The sequence below is a fragment of the Microtus oregoni genome, unplaced genomic scaffold, assembly GCF_018167655.1.
Source record: "Microtus oregoni isolate MIOR12 unplaced genomic scaffold, Mior012 000052F_005, whole genome shotgun sequence".
Lineage (NCBI taxonomy): Eukaryota > Metazoa > Chordata > Mammalia > Rodentia > Cricetidae > Microtus > Microtus oregoni.
Window position 1 is genome coordinate 207,604 of NW_024543817.1, and position 27,941 is coordinate 235,544.

The following is a 27,941-nucleotide window of genomic DNA, read 5'->3' on the forward strand; positions in this document are numbered from 1 at the left end:
CTTCTCCCGTGGAGTAGGAGCTTCCCAAGACATGAATCATGTCTTGTTTGCCCCTTACCCTGAGCATGTAGCACATGCCAAGGAGAGCAGTCCTAAAGAAATATCTGATGAACCAAACACAAAGTAAGTAACTTCCTGGGTGGCCATGGAAAGACAAGCAACTCTATTGTCAAGTGCACTTCTGTCTCCAAGTGACAAGCGAGAAAACAGAAAGACTACATTTGAGACAAAGTAAGTGACTTGTGACAAACTGGCCAAGTCACAATTCTGTTCTTGTCCCATTTAAAGCACATACCATGCACTTTAACATAACAAGGAGTCAGAGCTGTTGATCTTTAGAGTAGCCACAAGGAAGAGAAAAGAATGATAAAAGAAGCAAAGTGAGCTGGGCGGTGGTGGTGCACGCCTTTAATCCCAGCACTTGTGAGGCAGAGCCAGGCGGATCTCTGTGAGTTCGAGGCCATCATGGTCTACAAGAGCTAGTTCCAGGACAGGCTCCAAAGCAACACAGAGAAACCCTGTCTCGAAAAGCAAAAAAAAAAAAGAAAAGAAAAGAAAAGAAAAGAAAAGAAAAGAAAAGAAAAGAAAGAGAAAGAGAAAGAAAGGAAGGAAGAGGAGGAGGAGGAGGAGGAGGAGGAGGAGGAGGAGGAGGAGGAGGAGGAGGAGGAGGAGGAGGAGAAAAGTGAGCCAGGTGGTGGGGCACACCTTTAATCCCAGCACTTGGGAGGCGGAGACAGGCCTGTGAGTTTGAGGCCAGCCTGGTCTACAGAGTGAGTTCCAGAACAGGCTCCAAAGCTATAGAGAAACCCTGTCTCAAAAAAAACCCACAGTGATTAGTGGAAATACTTTGGTGTAAGAGTTGGTTAAGAACTTTTCACACCAGTGATTTTTTTTTTCCCCCAGAAGTTAAAGAGGAAAGCAACGCTGTGTCAACACCAGGAGCTCAAAAACAGCAATCAGAGGCAGGGCCTTTGGAAGGTGGTCACAGAATGAATGAATGAATTCATCTATGAATTCATAGCATACTTAGCCTTAGGGGAAGGACTTGATTATAACGCCCCCCCCAACACTTGTGCTTCCTGTCCACCACGTGACGAGGCTTTTCCTCGCTACATCCTCCACCATCATGTACTGCCTCCACAGGCTTAAACCCGAGTAGACCGAGGAGCCCCGGATGGACCAGGTGGGACAGAAACCTCAGTCAGCGCCCAGACTGACACCTGTAACCACTAACCAAATGAATGTTTCCTCCTTGTGAGTGCGTTTCTTCCACACATTTTGCCACAACAATGCAAATCTGTCCCAGCAGCTTTGTCTCTTATGAGGCGATGCGAACAAATGTGTATTCACCTCTGACAGCGTACCAGTGGCAGACCAAAGGTAGAACTCTATCCAGATCCGGCATAGTGAACCAGTGAAGCTATTAGGGCTCCTTAGAACAGTGTGGACACACACAAAGGCAGCTGCATCACCAGAGAAGCCCGCTCCAGTGTGAGTGACATTCTTCGAGCTCTCTGCATGACTTGCACGTAGCTCAACTGGTCAGAGATCAGCTGTTCAGAAACCAGAGGACAGAAGACGTTCCTCTGCCAGCAAGCATTGCTAGTTGTAAAACTTTGGGGCGGGGTGCTTTGTGAATCTCCAGAATCTGTGGTTCCCAAGCCTCATCAGCATCTTTTCAGTCTCCCAACTCTCCCTAGGAGGGAATGTTTCATGCCGAGTATATTGCTGCCCAGCACTCAACACTCCAAGGATGCAGCTTTCTCGGGTGGTTACCCATGCTGGGGTGGCCTATTGGTGTCTCGTGTTCCTTTAAGTAACTCCTCACTGAGACTTTCTGTAAGGAACCTGATAAACTCGCTGGGTCACTAAGACTTGGGTGGGCTCATTTTTTTGGCCTGTTGCCAGAACCTTATCTGGGGTGAGTGGACTTTTGGTTCATATCTCTCCAGGAAATGTCATCCAGCAGAGGCTGACTAAAGCAGGGGGCGGGGGGAGGAGAGCGAGCGACAGAAAGGAGATGAAGTTGAAAAATATCTAAAAGGCAAACATCTGGCAGGATTTGATAGCCTTGTGCACCAGGGGCAAGAAAGAACCGAAAGAAAGTTCTGGGTTTCTGGAAGCAGGAAAGCCCAAGGCTGTCTGGGCCAGGCCTCCCCACCAGGACTTAGACTGCCAGGTGTATCCTGGTGCCATCACCCACAGAGTAGGATTCTTTTCCCTTCTGTGTTCCTGTCCCTACGGACCACAGGGGGCATGCTGCCACTGCCTCTGGGTATGAGCTAGAAAGAGAATGCCAGAGTAGGTAGGAAGAGGCAAGATGGAGATTTCAAGGGTTTTGCCCAGGGGCTCCTACACCGTACTTGTGACAGGAAGTTACCCAAGTGGCAGAACCCGCTGGGAAGCTTGTGTCGGGACTGCACTGGGCCAGCTTTCATCACCAGCTATTTTTATTTTTAGCCTATGCCACATCTTAGAGCAATCAGGTCTATAAATGTCCATACAGCTTGCCATGCCTGGGCCCCAGGCAGAAGGGAGTAGCTAAAAAGGGATTATGCTAGGCCTTGTCATGGGCTCTTAAATGCACTTGATCAGCAAATGCCTGGATCTTGCTTCAAATTTCCGGGCTTCCCGTCACCATCCCCAGCCAGCTTCCCATCGGGTTTCAGAAAAGAGGGTCCTAGGGGAAGGAGTAGATGGACAGGTGTCTACAAGCAAGTGAAACCAAAGCCAGGTCCCAGTGGCCTACAGCTCCAGGGCCTGTTACTCTGACTTTCCTGGACTACTTCTCTTTGGAGCTTCTTGGGCTGCATTTTGACTCTTCCCGGCTATTTATCCTATTGCTATTATTAAAGAGAAGGGACACTTGGGTTCTGAGAGAGACAGCTAGCTAATCAGCTTAGGGGCCTCAAGTCTCCTCACCTTTACCTAAGAGGAAGGACAGGCCTTATCCGACAGGACTATGGAACTGAGCTAAAATACACAGACACGGAGGGCAAGTGCCTTGACTTGCGTGTGCTTAAGAGATGGAGCACTTTCCACCAGTTTGATCCCGCCAGGCGCTTTATTCATTTTCTGAATCTTATCTTTACACTTTGCTATTCTAACTCATTTCCCGGTTATTTCTACTTAATTGGCTAACAGAGAACTCAAACACACCTTGCCCACCTCACACAGACTAGCCCTCTCTACCTTACCCAGCTTTTCCTACAGTTTTTATCTCCAACTAATAAACGAGAGATCTCCTTGTTTTATACTATCTGGCCCCAAAGGCTTTGACCTGTTTTATCTGTCGATGAATGTCTATCTAAGTTGTAAAACAATTCAGGGAGGGGGCCCTGGAGAGATTGCTCGGTGGTTATGAACATTTGCTGCTCTTTCAGAGGACCTGCTTCCAATTTTCGGCACCCAAGTGGTGGCTCACAACTGTCTGTAACTCCAGTTCCTGGGGGATCCAATGCTCTCTTCTGGCCTCCTTGGGCACCAGGCACTCACATGGTGCAAGCATACATGCAGGCAAAACACCCGCTCACATTAAATAAATAAACAAACAAATAAATAAACACCCCAATGCTGGGCACATAGATGCTGCTAAATGTTTGCTGAATAAATCCATTTATTGCCTTAGTCCCCACTTTAGCCCATTTGTTCCTATTGCCCAAGCCAAACTACTGTTTGTCCTTCATCCCAAGTTTTTTTTCACACCCACGTTCAATCCAGAGTTAAGACTTTATCATATTCTCCTGCTCCAGTGCACCCGGCACCCACTCGCTCCTCTCTAATCCTTAGTCATAAATCTATTGCACCTACATTACAGAAGTAATGCTTAAGTCTCCTGGATCCCGCTTCTGTTCCCATACAGCTCAGTCACCATACTGCAAATATAATGATATTACCAAACCGTAATCCGCGGATCACTCTTCAGTAGGCCCTTCACGCCTCTAGGACAGCAGTCAACTCCTAACCAGGCCAGCTAAGCCCTACCTCACCTAGGTCCTGCTTAGTTTTCCAAGTTCATTTCTACTTCCTTTCTCCCTGCTTCCTCAATCCAGGCTCCCCTACTCTGCAGCCACACAGAACTCTCGTGTTTTCTAGATGTCCATTTGAGTCTCTCGTACCATCTTACTCCTCTCCCCCTTTTCTACCTGGAATCCTATCCTTCCCTTCTCTGCCTCCAGTGGCCTTCCTTCATGGTCTATGTTCATGTCAGTGACAAAGTCAGATTCTTCAGGAAACCTCTGCTCCCCACTGCCACTTCTAGAGTATAGGCTCCTCCTCAGTGCTTCTAGAACATTCTGTACTTCTTCTCATACAGCACTTGCTATAAAAGTGCGTCTGTGCTTTTGCTTATTCCTCCACTAGAATGTAAGCTTTATAAAGACACGGGCTATATCTATTCTTGCTTTTATTGAATCTGTACATAGTATAAACTTTTTATTATTTTTCCAGTACTGGCAACTGAACCCAGTGTCTACTGCATGGTAGTTCTCGATTACTGAACTATATTCCCAGCCCATTTTGTGTTTACATAATTTTGAAAAAGGCTCTCATTAAATTACACAGGCAAACTTAAAACTCTTTCTGTAGACCTACAAGGCCTTGTATGTGCGGTCATCTGCCTCAGACTCCCAAGTAGCTGGAATTACAGACCTGAACCATTAGATCCAGCTATAAAACCTTTTATAAATATTAATTCATAAATCTCATATGAGGTGCTATTATGATTAGCATTATATAGATGATGAAGCTGGAACAGACCAAAGCCACATATTCCAAAAAGTTGGAATAATAACTCAAAAATCCAAGCTCTTATAGCTACAGTTCTTCCATTGCCTTTCATATAGAAGGCCCATTCAAGAAATTTTAAGTAAAACAAAGAAATAATGACTACGTGAATAAAGATAACAGGAATAACACAGTTGTGTGGGGGGGGGGGGCAGTGGGAAGAAAAGATGTAGGACAGAATAAGGGAGACAGATTATGTTTATGTGTCAGCCATGGCAGAAAACCAAACAAACAACTTAGTCAATAGCACAGGATGACGGTAGAAGAAATGGAAGGTGATGGATCGGGAGATATCTCAATGGTATAGTACTGCCCCCGCATTTACTACTATGTCTACTCACTAGTTCAACCCCAAAGTACATTCACGAGCCAGGTGGGGAGGGGAGGGGAGCTCAGAAAGGCAACGGGAAAATAGTAATATCACCAACGTAGGACAAACCACTGGACTTGTTCAGAAACAGGCCCCTGAGGACAGCTAAGCAGTTTCCCATGGAGTTCTAGAGAAAGGAAGCAGACACTATGGGCTTAAGGAATGTGAGGATATAGAGAAAGCATGTAGGGAGACTTTATTCCTCTCTGAGCCATGAAAAGCAGACTTTGGAGAGGTGAACTCAAATCTTCCCAAGATGTGATGACTAGGGCATGCTTAATGGCGTGGAAAGTGAGAGGTGAAACAGGCTTATACTGGACCAAGCCAACACTTCTAGGGGGCAGCACACATACTGTGCCCAAGCTCGTAAAATGTAAGTGTGCCACAGGTCAGCTAGCTTTTCCGTAAAGGGAACAAGCAGTATTGAGTCAGGAATTCCTTCCTAGGACGCATCTGGTGGTACCAGACATGAGCCAGGAAGATCTAGAACGAGGACGTATGAGAGCCTATTAGCAACTAAAGAGCACACAATGAACGGAGATGTGAGGAAATAGGAAATGATTTTCAAGAGTGCACGAGTTCAAAGAGCACGAGAAGACTGAGAAGACTGGACGGGCAATACAGTTCTCAGAGACACAATGGAAAAGATCTGTTTAGTTTCCGGAAGGCCGGCAATTAAAACAAACCTGAAATTGGTAAAATAGTAAATATTTGACAGAGGAAGATAACCAGTGTGCTATAGACTCCTCAGAACGACTTTGTAAGAGACAGAAGGCCAGCTGCCAAGGTAACAATTGAAGGGTTTGGTCTGCAGACGCCTTACTGGGGCCCAAATGCACAAGGTTCTAGATCATAAGGACACCCCCCTCAGGTGGAGGGTGGAGGGGAGAGGACAGTGATACAGGGCTGGATGGCCCTAGGAAAGGATATGGCAATAGTGCCCAAGCACTTGAGAAGACAAAGAAAGAATGAAAACCAAGAGGAATTTTATAATTTATTTTAAAACAAGCATTTATTGAGCAAGTACTTTGCACCAGGTGGCAGTCTTAGGCTTTGAGTGTTCTCAAAATGTTTATGCTCTGACAGGAGGGACAAGTCCATCCTAGGCACTTAAAGTGCAGCCTAGGAGTGGATGGCCTGTAGCAAGGAAAGATGCGGAAAGGACCTCTAGGGGCTTAGCACTGATGTGCCGCACAGAGGTCTGCACAGCAATAGGGTTCATACTGAGAAAGCCAATTGAGGTTTTGGCTTCTCAAATCTGAGTAAGTACATCAACCCACTAAGCTGCTACTGTTTGTGTGTTGCACTTCTGCATTTTAGAATGTGATGTGCATGGTTTTCAGAGTTTTAGGTTTGCATCACCGCAGTTAAAGTTGGGCTTATGCCAAAAAAGAATACATAACATGCCCTGTTTGAAGGGAAGCAAACACATTATAAGGAGTTTGCCTGTGAGGGAAGACTCTCTACCCTGCAGGACCTGCATGTCCTCAACTGCTGGGAAATTGTGTGACTGAAGCTGTTTGCGCTTTGCTAATGTTGGCAAGTCACTTTCGAAAGATCCCGCAGCATTCACATCCGAAGCCCTTTTTGTAAGACTAAATGTGTGATATTTTAAAGAGAGATCCTTTGTTGATTAGAAAAGTAAGGCATAAGCAAAGCTGGGAGAAATGCAGAAGAGATCTTTTAAGACTTATTTTTATTTTGAATTTCGTGTATGTGTGTGTTTCTGCATGTGGGTGTATGCATATGCGTACAGCCGCCAGATTCCCAGTAACTGGAGTTACAGGGGCTTATAGGCCTGGACTGAGTGCTAGAAACTGAACCCAGCTATTCTGCAAGAGCAATAGAAGCTCTTACCACTGAGTCATCTCTCCAGCCCTGAGGAGATTTTCTCAAAGTCATCTTTAAATGCCATATGTGCACTAGTACACATTATGCCTCAATAGTCCTATATAAAAATGAATAAATAATGTCACAGTAAAATGTAAACTCCTCATGAGTAGGACTGTAATTTATTCAATCAAAAGATGATAAATCAACCCAATACATTTATTCGGCTAGATGAGAGTGACTTATTAATTATTATTAATTATTATCATTATTTATAAATGACTTTAATGAAAATACTAAATCAGACAAAACTAGTTCCTAGGTCGTGTTCCGTCTTTGCCCAAAGTTGTGCAGAATTCTCAGATGAGCCCTAGGATCTGCACCCGTTCAGTATAAACTCTTTCCCTCGGACCCGTGCCTCGCTTCTAGTCAACAGAAATGATAATGAATGTCACTGTTATGATTATGTTACATTATATAAGGTTCTGTGTCAGCAGATTGGAGAGAGAGCTTTCTCTGCTGGCCCCGAAGAAGCAGCTGCGTTGTGAACAGGTGATGGAGAGGGCTGTGTGGCAGGGGACATTAGCAGCAGGCAGATCTGTGGGTGGCCTTCAGCCTATATGCGTACAGTCATAACGAGATGAATGCTGCCAACAGCCTTCCTGAGCTTTACCAAGCTGATTCTTTCCCAGTTGAGCTCCCAGATGAAATGTGGCCTGGCCAATACCCTGCCCACAGCTCTGAGACGGAGCAGGAAATCCAGCTAAATCAGACTATGAGATAACACTTTAAGTATGTGTTAAGCTGCTGAATTTGTGAAAATTTACTACACAGCAATACAAAAACTAGCACACAGGCATCCACTGGCCATAAACTTTTATGTGCACCCTAGCCCATGTAGACACTTTCTTCAGCAATACTTAATGATTTGTTTTTATTTTCAATTACATGCGCACATGTGCATGCCTGTGTGTGTATGTATGTATGTATGTATGTATGTGTGTGTGTGTGTGTGTGTGTGTGTGTGTGTGTGTGTGTGCGCACATGTGCATGCTCCCCATGAAGGCCAGAAAAAGATGTCGGATTCCCCAGACCTTGACTAGGTAGTTGTGAGTCACTCCACGTGTGTGCTGGGAACCAAACTGGGTCCTCTGCAAGAGCAGTAAGCATTCCTATCCAATGAACAATGTCCCCAGCCCCCTTTCCAATATTAATTAAAACAATGAAAATGGGGGCTATTCGTATCTTTCCACTCTTATTTCCCCAATAATTCTCTGTATTTCAACACATTGGCCTGAAATATGTCATGCATAGTATGGCCTCTGGTTCACTTTTGTCGACCCCATTCTGTCTAACCCAGATTCCCTCCTTTACACCTTGTTCTTTGTCCATGAAACCCGAACTTCTAGACCAAGGACAATTGTTTACACAGTGTTTTTACTTGCATTACTTTTTTTGCAAGTGGATTATAAACTATCACGAAATCAGTTCTGAAATCCTCTTTCTCAGAAAACATGATATAAATATATGTATATATATATATATATATATATAGAGAGAGAGAGAGAGAGAGAGAGAGAGAACATATACATAGGATGGTTACAAGCAATATAGGAAACATTTGCAGATATGTGTGTGGCCTTCTCATTAAAATTGTACACTCAGCCGGGTGGTGGTGGCCCATGCCTTTAATCCCAGCACTAGGGAGGCAGAGGCAGGAGGGTCTCTGTGAGTTCAAGGCCAGCCTGGTCTATAGGAGCTAATTCCAGGACAGGCTCTAAAACTACAGCGAAACCCTGTCTCGAAAAACCAAAAAAAAAAAATTGTGCACTCATTGAATCCCAAGATTCCAACGTTTACAGCACATCGCTAGACATCCTTTGCATCATCATCACCATTATTATCATCATCGGTGCTGGGGAATCAAACCCGGGCCTCACATGTTCTACTGTGATTCAGCCCTACCCAAAAATAGTCATAGTAAAAATAATGTCACAGAAGTGGTTGAAGTATCACAGGCTGGCCAATGTTTCAAAGCCTGAGAAAGCCCGTCTTTACAAAAAGACAGCTTAGTGGAACCGTTCCAGCGGTAGTATCCTTTTTAAGTAGCTACATGCCGAATACAGCTGAGAAAACGACACATAAACACTGATCAGGAAGAGGACTAAGCTAAAGGAATTCGAGCAAGTCTGGCCAGGAACGAAGTTTGCTGCTACTGAAATGTTTTGGTCTTAGCCACTGGCAGGATTGATTGATTGTAGTTAGCACAACGTTTCTGTGCAGCCTGCCTAAACATCTGTTTCTGTACAATTGTTGCTCAATTCTCTCTTCCTTTCGAATCACCATCTTTGAAGCACAAAAGAAAATCCATCCAAACGACCAAACAAATTACCCTTAACGGCTTCCCAATCCTTTAAAGGAGAATCTGTGCTTAAAGAGGGTCATTTACTCCCCGCCCCTTACCTCCAGCAAGGGTTCAAACTTCAGCTCAGAGGCTTGACCCAAGTCCCTCCCCTTACCCTGTCATCTAATGAATATGCAAATTAAACATAATTGGCAGCCAATGGCGTGGGTCCTGGTCACATGGTACTGATGGTAGGTGAGCAGACAGAAGTTGTGTCAGTGAACAGAGAGGGCTCTCAGTCTGGGGCGAGCGCTCTAGTGAGCGTGGACGGATGCTTTGGCAGTAGTCCTGGCAGCGGCAGTGGCAGGCAGTGGTGGTGGCAGAAGAGGGGAAGAGGGACGGCCCCGAGACCTACACACACTCACACTTTCAAGTTCCCTTGGAGGGAGAGGAGTTGGGGCTGCAGAAAGAGGAGGCCAGGAGCGGTCCCATCTATCCCATTCCATCTCCCCCTTCCTCTTGCTCCCTGGCTCTGCGAGAGTTCAGGATTTGGGTAGCCATACGTGGCAGCGAGGGCAAAGGGACCGGGAGAGTGGGGACCAGAACCAAAGGTGTAGTGGAAGATGCCCATCCTGCTGTTCCTCATAGATACGTCCGCCTCCATGAACCAGCGCACTGACCTGGGCACCTCCTACTTGGACATTGCCAAAGGCGCTGTGGAGTTATTCTTGAAGGTAAAAGGAGGGGAGAGGAGAGATGGGGGTCGCTCCTGCGGGATGGGGGGGTTGGACTGAGGTGCTTCTGTAACGTTTGTATCGCTTCCCCTCGTTTCCTACGCGATCCCTCCGTCATCCCTCGCCCCGCAGCTGCGAGCCCGGGACCCAGCCAGCCGCGGAGATAGGTACATGCTGGTCACCTATGATGAGCCTCCGTACTGCATCAAGGTAAACAGGCCAGCGGGGGAGCGGCGGACGGGAAGAGCGTGCGCGTCCGCCAGCCTGAGCTGCTGATCCCCTTTTGCCTCCGCCCGTGGCGATTCTGCGTCGCCCTGCGGGACAGGCTTGGGTGCCGGGCGCCAAAGGCCAGGGGGCACAGGGGCGGTCAGAGGCGGCCGGGGGGTCGCAGAGAGGGGCTCGAGAATGGGCAGCCCGTGCAGAGAAGGCACAGGAGGGCCGAGCTCCTAGAGCGACGGCCGCGGAAGATGGCGGACATTTTGCTTTTGTATGAGGCAGCCGGAGGCAGGGTGAGGGCGCTGCTGAGATGGAAAGGAGGGAGGGGAGGAGGCCAAGGAAGGAGGGCTCAAGGCCCTTGGTAAGGCTGCGGCCCCTTCGCCTGGGACTCCGCCCCAACGTGCTCCTAGCCCAGCGCGGGCTTTCCTGCTGCCCGGGCTCCTCCTCTGGACCCTCCTTCCATCCCTCGGCCCGCCCTGCCCGGGCTTCCTCTCCCTCCTCCCGCTCTCGTCCGCTTCTCCTCCACCCCATCTTCCCAGCGCAGGGTGGCACTAGAGCGGGCCTCTGGGAGCTGCTCCTTTGCATTCGAGCCCGTGGACCCCGCCCCCGCCCCTCCTACCCCTCCCGCTCCCCGGCCCCTCCCGCTCCTCCTGCGCCCCCACCCGTTTGGAAATGGTAAGCCTATGCTGCTCCCAGCTCCCAGACCCTGCCTGCTCCTTTCTGCTCTCAGCTCAGTCAGGTTTAGTCCGGCTCTCAGTTACCTTAGCGACCGTTGCTGTTTCATTGGAAATTCCTGCAAAGAAACCACCAAATGTGTGTGTGTGTGTGTGGGGGGGGGGTGTCTGCGCAGAACCTTCTTAGGGAACTGGTTTAACAGGGGCCAGAGGTTCAGGGAGCTGGCCTACCTATTTGCATCCGAAATTAGGTTTGCTCTTAGCTGCATAGGGATTTGCCAAGGGCACGATTGGACTCAGAGCAGATGCACTAGTCAAATTCGATGATTTGATTCGCAGGGGCTGACCCTTAGCCTCCGTCGGGTAGTTTTTTGTGTTCCCATAATGAAGAGATAAAGAACGGGTTTGCCTGTAGTGGCTTGATAAGAGGGACTCAAACTGTTAAATCATCCTGCATGAGGATTGAGCTCGCATGTTGAAATTTTAGAAGGTTGTTACCATTATCCCTGATGTCTTTTGCCAGTGCGTGTGTCCTCTCTCTCCATCCCAAATCATCTCAGTAAATTAAGAGGATGTTCAGTCTGGATGTGTTGTAAGCCTTGGTCTAGTGGGTTGTTCTAATGAAAAATACCTCTCAAGGTGAGTAAGTTAGCCAAAGAATATTCTTTCAGACATAATGAAAGCCAAGAGACTTATTTGGTAAGTCTCAGCTTTGATTAAAAGTTTAATTTGTAGGCTCCTCCTAACCCTATTCTGGCTTTATTGCTTTGTTTTCAATTTTTGTTTAGCTACCTCCCCCCCCCCCCCCAAATCGAGCTACTAGACATCTTGCAAAATGCCATATGTCTTTAGAAAATGGCAGCTTTCCAGGCCAGTCTGGGCTAACATAATTGCAAGCATAGGGTTGGAGACCTAAGTTTCAGTGACGGAGGGAGCACTTACAAATAGGAAGCTTTGCAAACATTCTGTCGTCACCAGAGAAAAATAAAATCAGATCAGAGTCCGAATGTTTCCATCTTTTGACAACAGTAAGAGCCTATGCCATTTGTAGTGTGCCTATTTGAAGATATACTCAGTAATTTGAAGCAGTGGAGGGGCTAAGCTACAAAACTGTGGACCTATCTTTTTCTTTTTGTTTTATTTGTCAAGACAGGGTTTCTCTAGCTTTGGAACCTGTCCTGGAACTAGCTCTTGTAGACCAGGCTGGTCTAGAACTCCCTATCTTTTTCTTTAAAGGTACAACTTACTGAGCATTTTGTGAGGACTCATAACAGTTCCTAAAACAGTTTTGGAGTTATAGGAATGACATGACTGCCTGTCATGGTATTGCATGCCTTTAATCACAGCACTCAGAAGGCAGAGGAAGACAGATCTTTATGAGTTTGAGGCCAGTGTAGTCAGTGTAGTCCACACAGGAAGTTCTAGGTCAGCCATGGTTATATAGTGAGACACTTCGAGAGAGAGAGAGAGAGAGAGAGAGAGAGAGAGAGAGAGAGAGAGAGAGAGAGAGAGAGAGAGAAGAATTACATCACAGTTTACAGTCTTTCCTTCCCTTGAAAGGAATAGACTGTTTTGCTCCACTTTGACAGCCATTCTTGTATCTTGTTAAGTCTAGCAGTGGAATCCCGTGGTCCTACTAGTTTCTTCAGTGTGAGGGACACAACTCAGGTCCTTCTGAGTGCTAGGCAAGTGTTCTGCCCTGAGCTACATTCCCAGCCAGTTTGCTTAGTTATACTCTGCTTTCCCTACTTCTTTTATGTAGTGAATTATACTGAGTTGCCACATACTTTGTTTGTTTTTGTTTTTTTGAGACAGAGTTTCTCTGTAGCTTTGGTTCCTGTCCTGGAACTAGCTCTTGTAGACCAGGCTGGTCTCGAACTCACAGAGATCCGCCTGCCTCTGCCTCCCGAGTGCTGGGATTAAAGGCGTGCACCACCACCGCCTGGTTTGCGATGTACTTTTCAATAGCTGTGTATCTTAGGCACTTGTTTACGAAGCTTTCAGTATTTGTATATGGAACAGAAGAAATTGTTCAATATTATTTTAGTGAAAATTTCTCTTTAGCTCTTTTTATCCTACCACTTTTCATTTTCATTTTTTGCCTTAAACAAGAAGCATTCTCTGTAGACCAGGCTGGCCTCAAACTCACAGAGATCCCCCCGCCTCTGGCTCCCTAGTGCTGGGATTAAAGGCGTGCGCCACCACTGCCCAGCTCTCCTTTGATATCTTTTCCCTGTAGGTCAAATGTGAGAAGATACTTAGTATACTATGTTTAATTATTAATCACTTCATCTTAGTCTTTATGCCTTCCCGAGCCTTTTCAGGGTCTTCATTTTATCCGGGTGAAAGGAAAGGTTAAGAATCTAATAATATTCTTGTCCTTCACCAACATTACTATTGATAAATCATATCTGGGTAAGAGTTTTCTGAATTTCTCTTTTGGACACTACCTCCTGCCTAGCCCACCTCTCTCCTCTGCCTGTAAGAACTTAGCTCTTTTGCTTTTTAGGGTTGTAGCTTGCTTAGAAATTCGTAAACCTCAGAGCTTCTGGTGATATTTTCTTTGCAAAGTTCAGTATAGATTTTCACTTGCTAGTGGCTGAGAACCCTGTAGGTCTGTTTTCTCTCACACCTGCTAACAAACAGGTCCTTCTCTGATTGTCAGCAGGCATTTTAGTTCCTCCTTGAAACTTCACTGTTTGCTAGGGGCCGGAGGCCCGTGCAGCAAAGTGATGGTTTGTTAGTGTTTTATTAGTAGCAAATTGTTCTGCAGAATAGATGGAGTGAGTCTTATTTTCACGGTCTCCGAGGCTGCAGAAACAGTGTAACAGTTTACTTCTCAGATCTGGATTATATCCAGCTTTGAATGCCTCCAAATGACTTTTATTCTGCTAGCAGGCCCTCTTCTGTTGCAGCTGTAATAGGCATGAATGGTGCATTTGCTTGGGAGATTTCTTTTTAACAGGCATGCAACTCTTCCCAGTATATCCACTTACAAGCTTTGAGACCAAATCTGTGGGAGAAATTATTGCAAGAGTAGTTTTTCACTAACGTGTGCTGTTGGGTATGTAATATATAGCATTTCACCAAAGACGTAGTAACTTTGCATTGCATACCTCTTGGCACATAGCTGTCGGCTCTTTTAATATTGCTCATACCTGTTCCTTTTGCAGCACTCTGTCTGTGGGTGGAATTAAGCTTGGTTTAGGGACCACATAGAATTGAAAATATCGTGTGTTAAATCTGTGTTAGTGTTGCTTTGTAGACATGTTTCATACATTGTGTTACAAGTATTAACACTATATATATATATATATATATATATATATATATATGCGCAGTATATTTTCAGTGTACATCGCTAGGATACCACTGTTTAGTATTTCGTAATTTCCAGTGTGTCCTTAGAAGAAGAATATAGTACAGGGCTGTAAAAATGTTGTGTGAGGGGTTTTGTGGCATAGTTCTTAATGGTCTTGGCTGAGATTCTGCTGTCTTGTATGTTTTGTTTTGTTATGAATCATAATTTCCGTTTATTCTGTGACCGAGAGAGGCGGGCTTGTCAGAGGCAAGCAAGCCATTAGCCTGAGCTCTCTCCTACTAAAAGTATTCAAAGTGGTTTCATATTGGAAGCTACTTTATTAAAATTATTTTTATTTATAGGAAATTATTTTTAACATAACCCAGAATCGCTTTTCCCGAAATAGTTGAAATACATGTATAAATAGTGGTCAGAAGTATGTTATAAATAAGAGGAGGTAATGTTTCAAAGAAGCCCTCTAAAGCAGTAATTAGAAAACATACCCCATTGAAAAACGTGAGTGACTGTCTTGGGTGTCGCTCTCTAACGCATTGGGTAGCTACTTTTGCGTATTGGTGTCTGCATGCCTTTGTCAATAGGAACTGGAAAGCAGAAGAATTCTGGCCTATAGACTAAGGAAGTAAACTAAACTTTTTAAGAAATGATACCTGTAACAGACATTTCTTAGGATTTTAAGTAGGTGATTACAGGATCAACTCTTTTTTTTTTTTTTTTTTTTTGCGGGGGGAGTCAATATGGAGTTTCTTTGTATAACAGTCCTGGCTGTCCTGGAACTCGCTTTGGAGACCAGGCTGGCCTTAGAATTCAAGAGATCCATTTGCTTCTGACTCTCAAGTGCTGGGATTAAAGACGTGCAGCACCGTGGCCTGGCTAAAGGGGCATCTTTTAAGGGAGTCCTCTATTATGATGACTAAGACTCTGTAGAAATGTTTTTGGGGGTGAAATAGCAGCAACCTAACCTGTGAGAGCCATCTTAGGTAATAATGCAAGACACTTTTCAAACTCAAAATCCCCAAATGCTCAAAAGCAGCACACACTCACTTTGGTGATGAATTGTTGGCCCCATGATTTTGTTTGCCCCTCCCCTTTGGAATAACATCTTTCTCTATGTTGCCCTGGCTACCTGGAAACTCTTTATGCAAGACCAGGCTAGTTTGGAACTCACAGAGATTAGCCTGCCTTTGCCTCCCAGGTGCTGGGATGAACTGTATGTACCACCATGCCTAGCTTGATTTTGGCTTTCTGTCTCACTTTCCTTCCTCACTAGCCATGTGAAACATTTGACAGTAGTTATTGTGAAACAAGAAAAAGAGAGAAAAAGACTTAACTGTAGAAGACTACATCTCTGGCAAAGGTGTAATTTTTAAAACACAGCGTTCAGATTATGGATCAGCTGGAAGATTCTAGGAGAAAATGGTGACATTGTACTAATTCATCTGCATTGTATCCCAAGCCTTTCTTGTGTCCATTCATTGTCAGCACTTGTCACCTGGGTCACTGTGGTAGCTAGTCGTTCTTCCCCTTTATTGCTAAGTTTGTTGGTCTTTAAAGAAAATGAGCTAGTCATTCTCCTATGAGAAATCCGACAGACATTGGACATGGTGGCTCATGCTTGTAATCACAGCCTGACCTACGTATTGATACCTTTTCTCCAAACCCAAACCAAACCCAGCATGGTGGCATACTCCTGTGAATCCAGCATTTGGAAGGCTGAGGCAGAAGGATTTACATGAGCTCTCAGCTGTCTTGGATTGCATAGTGAATTCCAAGATAGCCCGGGCTACAAAGTGAGATACTGTTTCCAAAAACTTGAATAAAATAAGAGAAAAAAAAGTGTTTTCAAATCCTTCAGGATTTTCTATATTAGATGTCAGAATAAAGCACATAAACCTTGAGCTAGATACTAGCAATGGCCTTGATCTGGACCTGTGTTGCTTTTCCAACAGTGTCTCTCCGTTTTCTTCTTTTCAAACCAACCCAGGCTCCAGTCACCAGGAGAAAGGAAGCTCTCGTCCCCAAGCTCACTTAGCTCTCACTTCCATGTCATTGCCCATGTCATTCTCTGTAACTTGGACATATTTCAACTTCATTTTGTTCTGTTTGAACCAGGGTATCGCTAGGTAGCCCAGACTGACTTTGAATTTTGAACAGTCCTCCTGCCTCAGCTTCCTGAGTGCTGAGATTACAGGCTTGAGGCACCTTATTGGGCTCTGTTTTTCTCTCTCTTCTGTCTGCCTCAGCCTCCTGAGTGCTAGAATTAAAGGCGTGTCTGCTGCCTGCCACACCCAGTCAATGTCCACCCTTCAATGTACATTCTCCAAAGTGATCTGGCTCCTCTTTCCCACTCCCTCTCCAGGCACTCTAGCAACTCCCCTTGTGATTCCCTAACTCTGCTCTCTTAATACTTTCTCCTTAGCTGCCTTCTGCATTTAGCACTGTATTACTATATGTGTGTATGTGTGTGTATGTGTGTGGTGTGGTGTGTGTGTGTGTGTGTGTGTGTGTGTGTGTGTGTGTGTGTGTGTGTGGTACGTGGTGCTGTGTTGGTTTTGGAGGTAGAATCCAAGGCTTCATGCATGCTAGGCAAACGTTTTGCTGCCAAGATACATCCACATCTCCTAGCATGTTAACTGTGTTAGTGTTCATCTTGAGCTCCCTAATACGAGCATTTTAAAGGCGTGTATTCGAACACAGGGATATTTGTACCTCTAGTACTAGAGAGGCCCTAGGTCTTAGTAGGTACTCAAACAGGAAAGAATATTTCTGGCAATGTGTATACACAAAAGCCTCCTCCTCCCCTCACCCCCATCTTTGAGACTTCTCTCTAGATAGTAATCACCATTAACAATGCTAATTTCCCCTCACTGCCCGCAGTCCCTCTTTCTTCAGGGAAATGCAACTTTTATCACTGCTGTGATACCATCAAAATGGTGCTTCCCAAGGATGGTCTGACAGTGCCTCCCCACTTCTGCAGTCTCTGCGTGCATTTAGAGTTATTGAACAACCTCTGTGCACCGGGCTTTGTTGTACAGACCTAGGGTAATACCAAGAAACAGCCAGCTCAAGGGGAGAGCGGGAGTCCTAGAGTGCTGGACTCAACCAAAGGGCTGGAGGTGAAGGAGTGAGGGTGTGTAATTCTCTGAGAACTCAGGTGGTCTCATCCGAATTCTGACTCGTGCAGACGGAAGGCATGCGAATTTTAAAAACTGACAAGCGACTGTTTGTATATTTCTCCTGAGAAGAAGGTGTCTGGGGGGGATTTGGAGAAAAGACGGGCAGCTGTGTTGTCTGCCTCTGTTTGCTTAGTATTTCACAGCACTTGTCGAAGCAGGGCCAGCGTGGAGAGGAAGTGGCGAGGTGCTGTCACGCAGGAGGTTTAGTTGAAGTTGCCTGCTTTTCAGTTAGTGCTGGCTACTGGAAAGTATTTGATCTCGGCACTGGGATCGGGGATGTAGGGGCCAGGTGCAGGTTAAGAAGGCAAATATTTTCCTTTTCAGTTTGTCTTCGCTTCTGGAAGAGAATCCGAACTGCCGAGAACACAGGGTTCTTAGTTCCATAGTAGCCAAACAAGGCATCTGTTCTATGTCGTGGGGGAGAAATGTGCTTTCTAGGGAAGGGCCAGATTGAAGGGGCCTCTGTGGGGGTGGGGGTGGGATCGGAATAAAGAAAACATAACTCCTTTCATTTAGATCTTTAAACGGGAGTCTCCTGTTCCCTTAGAGATCTAGTCCAAGCCCACGGGTAGTTGTTGGAAGCCTGGTATACTTATCTCTTGACTACAGGGTTGCCTGTGATGGTTGACTTCCCAGAGCTTCCTCCCCAGGAAAGCCTTTTAACCCATAGAGGTCTCTCGGCCATAGAACTATTGTATTTATTCTTCTTTCTTTTGGTAAATGAGTTTGGGTTTCCAGCTTGATTTGTTAAAAACACATCCATTGCTCCACTCCCCCTTTCTTCCTCAGAGCTTTCTGTCAGGGCTTGGCTCTTCCAGTGCTGGGTGAGGATTTGGAAAAGGCTCCAATAGAGACAGCAAGGGGCTGAGATGGCAGAGGCGTCGGCATGTCTTTTTCAAATATGCCAGCTAGTCCTACTTTTTACAGTGGCTTATGTGTTTTTCTGTTGGCCTTGTTCTCATTGGCATAGGCCACCCTGGTGCATGTGTGGAGGTCAGAAGGTGTTGGGTCTCCCCTTCCACTGTGTGGAGGCAGGGGTAGGACTGTGGTCGGCAGGCTGGGAATAAGTATTGACCCATGTCAGTGGCCCAAGATTTTATATTTTTCTGTTGTTCAGCATAGCGTCCACAAGCCATGTGATTGCTGAGCCCTTCAAAAGGGATGGTTTATAAGTGTGCTGGACAATGCAAATATATTTTTCTTCTATTTTTTGTTAAATAAATTCCATAATAATCCAGTTATTTTTTTCTTTTTTGGTGTGTGTCTCAGTGTGTGTATGTATGTGTGTGTGTTCTTACCATGTTGCTTAGGCTGGCCTCGAACCCCTGGGATCAAGTGATTTTTCCTGCTGCTAACTACCTGTTTAGAGGCCTTTAGAGACTGATGTATAGGCACATATCACCATCCTTAGCTTTCACTTTTTTAAAAAAAAAAGTGGCTGCCTGGAAATATAAAGTGACGTACATGACTTACACTGCATTTCCGTGAGCAGGGCCGCTCTGTCCTTTTTCTGAATGTAGTTTCTGGTGTTCAGGCCCTGGAAATTGTTCTGAAGGGGAGGATCCTTTCTCTCAGAGTCCTGTTTAAAATGAACACCATCATAAAGGCCTCATTTATACATGAAAGGTTGTCTTACAGTTCAGAGTTGACGGCTCGATAACCCTCAGCCCTGGGGCAAAATATGAAAGCATCCTATTCTTGGCTGTACCAAAAGCTAGTTTGGTTGCTTAGGTTTTTGGATGCAGTTGCTGACCCAACTGGTTGGGTTAGAATTTTTTTCCTGGGCTAAGTATAATGTAGTACACATGTGAACGAATCTAACTGTGATAATTCAGGATTCCATTTGCAACATGTTTTCGTTGGTGTCACTAAACGTTTCAGGCTTTCAGTGCTGTTAAAGTATTTATTAAGGTCTTTACTGTGCCCCTTATTAGAGTTCCCTAGCTACTTGGCTCCAGATTCCCCGGGAAAAGTATGATAAAGAATCCACTTTTCAGCTCAGCATAGTGCAAACCTAAAAAACCAAAGGGAGCTTGAATTGTTTTCTCACGGAGGTTTTAATGCTCCTTGCACAGCCCTGTCTTCTCATGGGAAGTCATCAGAGGTCTGAAAGGGGAGTGATTCCTAGTGGTGGGGTGGTCCACCTGGCAAGAAAGTACCTAGGAGTTTTGCCTCCTGGGGATTCGACTTCCTAATGGGGTTTCCAGGGCCATCTGATTGCATTGTTTCTATAAAGGCTCCAATTTGAAGGATAAATGTGTAATTATGAGCCCGCAAGTACAGATAAGCCTGCTAATAACATGCAAAAGATGTGGGAGGGGCTAGAGTGGGGCTCAGTGCTGGATTAATTGAGTGTGTGAGGCCCGGCACTAGAAGGAAGAGTTTAGAGCCAAGGTTTAGGTCCTCCTAAATCCTATCTTATGGTCAAATGTGTTGTTTAGGCCGTATGGCATGCCATATAGTTTAGATATGAATTGACTTGTATCTGCTTCCTTGGAAAAGTGAGCACTCAAACTCTTGCTTTCTAATAATAGCAGCTGATGCCTACTGAGCAAGGCTTATATACAGGGCAGTTTGCCAGTGAATATAAGGTGTTTATTTAGTTTATCTCCCCTGTCAGCCTGTGTCAAAGGTATTATTATCAGCACTTAGTTGATAAGTCAGAGACGTTTATCTGGGGCCCAGAGAGGCTAGGCAACACAGCTGATAGCCGCGTGCCTCCAGTCCAGAGACTCTTCTAAGATGATAGAGCGTAGGAACCACCCAGCCAGGGGAAATGACTGCGGCAAATGTTATTTTTATTGGCTGGCTGGTTGGCTACTTCTAGGTGACTATTAGTGTACATATTCTGCCTTTGCTATCTCCCAGCTGGACCCCTCTTTAGCACAGATGTGGAGTCATTCGGATGCAGAGCGGATGGAGCTTGAGATAGGGTACATTATGTCTATTCTGGCAAGTGGGGAAGCTGAGGAGGCCCGGTAAGAACAGCAGCAGGTTGGCAAACTGGCTTACTCAGAGATGGCTAGAAATGACTGTTTCTTTGCTTTACCAGTAATGATAAACATTACTGTTGTGAGGGAAGAAAAGCATTTAGTGCCCTCCACAGAAGACGCTTGGTAGACGTCTTCTAATCTGTAACCTGTAGTTGAAGCAGGATTTTTGTTGTTGTTTTGCTTTTAAAATTTATTTAGTTATTATGGATACAGCGTTCTGCCTGCATGTATGCCTGCACACTAGAAGAGGGCACCAGATCTCATTACAGATGGTTGTGAGCCACCATGTGGGTGCTGGGAATTGATCTCAGGACTTCTGGGAAAAGCAGCCAGTGCTCTTAGCCTCTGAACCATCTCTCTCCAACCCCAGACACTTGTCACTCTGCCTCCCCTGCTGGTCCTCCTTTCATCCAGATCTCCCATGCTCCTCAAAGCGTGCACCAGACACAGCTCTCTCTTACTTATTTAGATGACCTGCAATGGAGAGGAGGGTTTCAAAGAAGAACCAACGTGGCAGAATGACCACTGAGGTCTTGACTGGGAAAACACTACATGCAGACTTTTGTGGTAGTGTGCCACAGGCTCACAGAAAAAGCAGAGCTTTGTATAAATTCTCCTGATTCTACAATTCGTTACTACTTGCCATGTTTTAATTCAGCGGTTCTCAACCTGTGGGTCTCAGCCCCTTGGGCAGAGAGGGGGCGAGGGGGGCAGCAGTGAGTTCACTGGGCTCGTTTATCAGATATCCTGCATATCAGATATTTATATTGATTCATAGTAGTAGCAAAATTACGGTTATGAAGTAGCAATGAAAATAATGTTAGGGTTGGAGGTCAGCACAGCATGAGGAACTAACTGTATTAAAGGGTCACAGCATCGGGAACCGCTGTTCTAATTACTCACATCCTGCCCCTTGGCTTGAATAACCAGGTAAACTTAGTACCCACAGCCAAACTCTGGGATGTGAATGCTCTTGAACAAAAGACTCAGCAGTTTTATTTGTGCAGCCAAGAAATACTACTGTTGAGAAAATATGGTTTATTAAAGCCTTAGGGTTTCTTTCCTTTAGAACTACTTGGGCAGGGCTGATGAGATTTTATTGGGCAAAACCACTGACGTCACAGGCCTGGCAACCTGAGTGTGAGCCTCAGAAGCCACTGAAGGTGGAGGGAAAGAACTGACTTCACAAAGTTGTCCTCTGACCTCTGCATTTGTACCGGGTCACATGGTCTCACACACATGCACAGTAATAAGAAATACAAATTAAAAAAGAATGCCTTGGGGGCTGGAGAGATGGCTCAGTGGTTAGAGCACTGCCTGCTCTTCCAAAGGTCCTGAGTTCAATTCCCAGCAACCACATGGTGGCTCACAGCCATCTGTAATGGGGTCTGGTGCCCTCTTCATACACACAGACAGAATATTGTATACATAATAAATAAATAAATAAATATTAAAAAAAAAGAATGCCTTGGGCTTTTGCATTACTTCCCAAGGAGTTTACTAATGTTTCTTCCCCTTGCCCTTAGCTAAATTTAAAAGTAGCTGCCTCTTCTTTCCAGAAACTTGTCACTTCCTCTAGTCTGCTTCTCTGCTTTTCTATCTTAGCTCCTAAGTTTTTTCTTTGTGGAATGAATGCATCCTGCTCTTTCTTTCTTTCTTTCTTTCTTTCTTTCTTTCTTTCTTTCTTTCTTTCTTTCTTTCTTTCTTTCTTTCCTTCCTTCCTTCCTTCCTTCCTTCCTTCCTTCCTTCCTTCCTTCCTTCCTTCCTTCCTTCCTTTCTTTCTTTCTGTTTTTTTTTTTGTAGACCTGGCTGACTTTGAACTCACAGAGGTCCTCCCGCCTCTGCCTCCTGAGTGCTGGAATTAAAGGCACGCGCCACCACCGCCTGGCGAACATCCTGCACTTTTCATAGTTTCAGCCATTCTGTCTGTACGGATGTTTCCCACTTTCTGTTTTTCACCCAGGTCTCTCAGCTGACTCTGATATGTCTTCCGTCACGGGTAGAGCATCCACAGATCTAAACCTTCTGTACTCCCACTTTTTAATCACTTAGGATTGACAGCAAACCGTGATGCAGCTTTGATTCTTTCTTTCCATCTTTTTTCCTGTGACCTAGCTGGCATCCCTTTGAAATACCTCCTACACGCCTGTCTTAAACTAGGTTTTGCTGCCATTACTTCAGTCCAAGCGCTCAATGTTTGAATGCTTTGAACATTATACCAACCGTCGGATTGGTCCACCAGGGGCCTCCCATGGTCCTTCTCTCCACTCACACCGAATGTTAGCTTTCTTTTAGATTTCATTTCATCACATCACCCTCCCCAAGAACCTTCAAAGACTCTCCATGCCTACAGGGTCACGTCTAGCTTGCTTGGTTTTTTAGAGCTCCCTGGTAACTGCTCCGTGTGTCTGTCTATAAATTTATACGTCACCATTTTGGGTCTAACACGCAGCCAGAACATCTCTTAGACCTGCTGAGTGTGATTTGCCCCTCTGCTCACAACTCTTAGCTCCTCACTTAACAAAGGAGCTAGAGATTCACAGCCAGGCAACTGGAGGCCTGGGGTGGGGGAGGGAGAGGGAAGGAAGTGAACTGAAAGTATCCCATTAAGGGTGTGACTTGGGGGGGGGATGATGTGACAAAAGGTGCTTTTAAACTGCTCTTCTAATGATGGGGGAGAGAGGCTGCTGAGGGAATGGGGGAGGGAGTGGAGTATGACCTGTAATGGTTTGTTAGCCTGAACCAGACCAAGATGGTTTGCTTTATATTGGCCCCCGAAGTTGCCTAGAAGCACATTTGTTTAGTGAGAAGCCCCAGTCTCTGCATTTCTGTCTCCATGGAAGAGAGCCTGCATAACTAGGCAATAGACTGTGGGATTCTTGGGACAGTATCAAACATTTAATTCAGCCATGGCATTGGACGGTAAGGAATCCCTTCTGCCTTATTTCTCAAACAGGGATGCCAGTGATGCACAAAGCAGATCTTTCATTCCCATGAGAACTTTTCCACAGGTATATTAACGCTGTAAATTTCATTTTTTTTTTTTTTGAGATAGCCTCTCTCTATAGTCCTGACTGTCCTGGAACTTGCTACCCAGACAAGGCTGGCCTTGAACACAGAGATACTAACCTACCCCTCCCTTCCAGGTGCTAGACTTAAGTGTGCCACCATGCCCTGCGTAAACTGCATTTCAATGTGATGCTTTTACATTATATGTTAAAAGTAGATTCAGTACCTAGGTATCTTTATATAAAGCAAATTTCAAAACCTGGCCATAGTACATCCGGCCTGGAAAGCAACGTTTTCCACTGCCACGATTTCCTGCAGTTCGTGCCATTTTAGTCGTGTGAACATTGCTGGGCGGGAAGGCAGGAGACCTAGGTTTTTAACTTGAGTCTGCTACTAATTACACCCATGACCCCTGGGCAAGTCACTTAACCTTTTATGGTGTCAGTTTTTTCATCTGTTAAATGAAAGGATCTGACTGGATTATTTCCATGGTTCCTTCCTGAGAAGGCCTGGAGAAAACTGTAGGACTGAAAGGCAGGAAATGGAGTAATTGAGGAATTCCAGGTGATTTAGAAATTACTTGAAGTTTTGGAAAGTAGCTCCTTGGGGTGCTTAATGTGTTCCACTGCACGCTTGTTTAAGTTGGCAAGTGGCACCCCAATTTATACTGTTTCTGTTTGCTGCTACAAAGTTTGGTTTTCACACGACTCCTATCAACGATTACTTCAGAATCCAGGTGGTGAAGGTCGATTGAACAGACTCGTTTTCTTTTTATGTGTGGATTTTCAACAATGAAGACATGTTGCTTTTATTTTGTGCAAATCAGTTCATAACTTTTTTGTTATATATTTAAAAACAAGTAGTCCATTGGGAAGAGATGATGTGTAATATTATAAAGTCATAAATGACCGTTCTGTTCTGGGCAGCTATTTTGTTATGTTTGCTCAGTCTCATTCCTGACCATGTGTGTTTTCCCCTAGGCCATTGTGCATTTTTATTATGTATATGTGTTCCATAAAAATGTCACTGTAGCTAGGCTGGATGTCACATAATTGGCTTTCTAGTAGTCAGAAGGCTAAGGCATATGGATTGTGAGTTTGAAACTAGCCTGAGCTATATAGTGAGACTCCTTGGAAAACAAGTCTAATATCGAAAGCAATACTGAAACAAAAGTACATGCAATTTGCACAGTAGTTTTTAAAAATGTTTACTGATTTGTTTCTTTGTGTGTGTGTGTGTGTGTGTGTGTGTTTGTGTATCTAAGTGCAACTGCCCACAGAGGTCAAAAGAGGGTGCTCGATCTCCTCAGCTGGAGTTGCAAGGGGTTGTGAGCTACCTGATGTGAGTTCTGGGAACCAAATTCACATCCTCTTCCCAAGACAGGGTTTCTCTGTGTAACAGCCCTGGCTGTCCTGGAACTCGCTTTGTAGATAAGGCTGGCCTCGAACTCACAGAGATCCTCTGCCTCCTGAGTGCTGGGATTAAAGGTGAGTGCCGCCGCCATCTGTTTTTTTTTTTTTTTTGTCTTGTCTGAAGCACGTGGATGGACATCAGTAGTCGTACCCATGAAATGATAGCATTCTGTGTTCTCAAGCAGAGAAGTCATTTAGTGAATTAGAATGAACTTTTCACATTTTAGCAAGTTCGAAGACACAGAGGCCGTCAAGAAGTAATTCAAACAAAAAGGAATCCAAGAGAATCGCACAGTCCGTCCTTAAACAAGTATGTTGTAAGAAAGAGCTATACTAATCAAAGAGTAACCAAATGCACTCTTTGAGCCTCCTAAAAGTATCAGTACCTTGAGTCAAATGCAAGAGCCAAAGACTGCTTCTCTGTGACTTTGAGGCTAGCTTCTTCTACATAGCAGGTTCCAGGCTAAAATCGAATAAGAAAAAAAAATGAAAATCTTCACAAAGAAAACCAAGTTAAATAGCTCAGTGTTGAAGGAAATAATGTGTCACAGAGGGTGGCAGAATGTCACGTGAAATGAGACTTTTAGGAGGAGGTAGGTTCACAAAGTGACAATTCTGTTCTCGTGATGATCTTGTGTCTTCCCAATATGGGCTTCCTAAGTTTAACACCTCCCTTCATGGGTAGCTTAGATGAAAACAATTCAAGTGGCTATTTTAGTGATTTCAGCTGCCATGGTGTTCGGTTATCGATACATCTCCTATATAGAGACTGGAGTCCAAAAACAGTTCTGGGTCTGTCTAGAAACTTCATGCGCTTCAGAAGCTGAGGCTGGAGGACTGCCATGAGTTTAAGACCAGCCCACTCTATATATTGAGTTCCAGAGCAGTTTGGGCTACAGAATGAGACCCTGCCTCATAAAAAAAAGCTAAAAGTGGAGCTGGAGAAATGACTCAGCAATTTAAGAGTACTTGTTGCTGTTACAGAGGACCAGAGTTCAGTTCCCAGCACTCACAGGGCAGCTCCCAACCATCTGTAACTCCAGTTCTAAGGGATCTGAAGCCCTCTTCTGGCCTCCCTGGACACCACATGTGCATATGGTACCCTACACACCAGCACGCAAAACATGAATAAGATGAAACAAATCATTTTCCTTTTGGGTTTATCGAGACAGCGTTTCTTTGTGTAGCTTCTGGAACTTGTTCTGTAGATCAGGCTGGCCTCGAATTAACAGAGATCCGCCTGCCTCTGCCTCCCGAATGAGCGCTGGGATTAATGGCACATGCTGCCATCACCAAGTGCAAATCAATATTTTTACAAAAAGGACTTTGAACGCCCCCGAAAACAAACCAAAACAAGCCCCCAAAGTGGGGGTGTGTGAGTGGAGAATTGAAGTGTTAGAATCTATTTTAATGATGAGGAGAAAATTCTTGACACTGAAAGTTGAAGTATTTGGCATAAAGCTAAGGGCAGGGACCAAGAGAGAATCCATTTGTCTTCTGGAGAGAGAAGGTTGCTTGGAGAAGCTGGGCAGATCATTTTTTACATCAATCCATCCTTCTCATCAGTTCACTGACACCGAAACTGTTCGTGATGACAAAGATGATATAATATCAAATTGAAGAAGAAAGTGAATTGGTTAAAAAATACTGTTGCAATTGATTTACTCCAATTGTCTGGGTTGCTGCAGAGCAGCTTTCCCTAAACTTATGGAGAGCAGATGGAAAAAAGGAAAACTGTTTATCTTTCAACAAGAGAATTGATGGCCCTGCTATATTTAGACTCTGTGGCTTTAACTTGGGACATCTGGGAAAATACTCAAATCCGTTAATCATCTAGTTTGTAACCATCTACAAAGACGCACAAAGTCTAGAATAGCTCTTTAGCATACCCTTGTGAAGAACAAATACTAGCAGGCTGATTTCATTTCCTTTCATGCAAAACAAAATGTGCGCCTAGGAGGGAAAGCACCGTGTATTGTCTCCCTGGTGTCAACAGCAGCTCTTGTTCGGTCTCTATGAAGGGCTCCCCTCAGCTGGGGAGTCTTGGACCGGACCAGCAGGAGAATGTCAAGATAGGTTGAGGAACGAATGTGCCCCCACATGAGTCAGTGCCGTGGCCCAGCATTAAGCTGGGGGTCATTGGAAGCTGTGCTATTCTAGAGAGATCACTGCCTGCTGTGTGACAGAACTGTAACACGTAAGGGTTTTTTCTTCTCTCTGAAAAGTTTCACTGCGGGTACCTTTCAATAGCTAACCATACTAGAGAATCTCAATAATCTATTTTTCTCTTTATAGCTGCTCAGTTTACGCACAGTCTGTAAGGGACACTTCCTACATGGACATTTAAGTGTAGCTGGCTTAACAATCTTTATACATTACTTTGGATGGGAATGTTAACAGTGTTGATTAAACTTATGAATTATGCTAAGTCAAGCAAGGTCACCGATATTTTGGAAAAGGCTTACAAATGACCTTTAGAAATGGAACAGACGCTTTGAGACAGGGCTCTAATGCCACTCCCTCATCCCTCCCCTTCAAGCACAGTTGATCTTCTAACTCCTTCACTTGGTTATACTTGCTGGCATGGTTTAACAGAGGGCAGAGTTCCTCTATTACAAACAACCCTACCTGAGAGAAATGGACTCTGAGAAGTGGGATGCAGTTCTGGATGGGGAGATTTGAGGGTGGGAGGTGAAGGCTGGTAAATGTTTCTTTTTCCTCCTCCATTCGAAGCCAGTAGAGAAGTAGACACAAGAACCAGTGAGAGTCCCTTGGTTGTTTGTTTTTGAGACAGGGTCTGGCTAGCCTCCAGCTAAGTGTCCTCTTGCCTCAGCCTTCCCAAGTGCGGGGATTACAGACATCAGCCATGACAGTCAGCTCCGAGTTCTAAGTAACACCTTTATTCCTGATTCAAATATTACATAATGATACCCCCTCCCCTGTTGTTCTGCTTAGGACTCCCTCATAAGTATATCATATCAGAGAACAAAGAAGGCAATTAAAAGAGGCTTTAGCATATCTGGGAAAGACAGTACTGGTTGCTGGGTGGTAAACCCAGCAGTTAGGTTAGAAGGCAGAG

General features: G+C 45.0%; 1 protein-coding gene across 2 annotated transcripts in view; it reads left to right on the top strand.

Moving 5' to 3' along the window:
• Nucleotides 1–9,629: 9,629 nt before the first annotated feature.
• The window catches only part of LOC121437412 (integrator complex subunit 6-like), a 54,879-nt gene continuing 36,567 nt past the window's right edge, over nucleotides 9,630–27,941 (top strand). For both annotated transcript variants that reach the window (XM_041637305.1, XM_041637306.1), the window contains exons 1-2: nucleotides 9,630–10,063; nucleotides 10,196–10,273. In XM_041637305.1, the coding sequence (XP_041493239.1) occupies nucleotides 9,953–10,063; nucleotides 10,196–10,273 (189 nt within the window). In that variant the 5' untranslated portion in view covers nucleotides 9,630–9,952. The remainder of the gene's footprint in view (nucleotides 10,064–10,195; nucleotides 10,274–27,941) is intronic.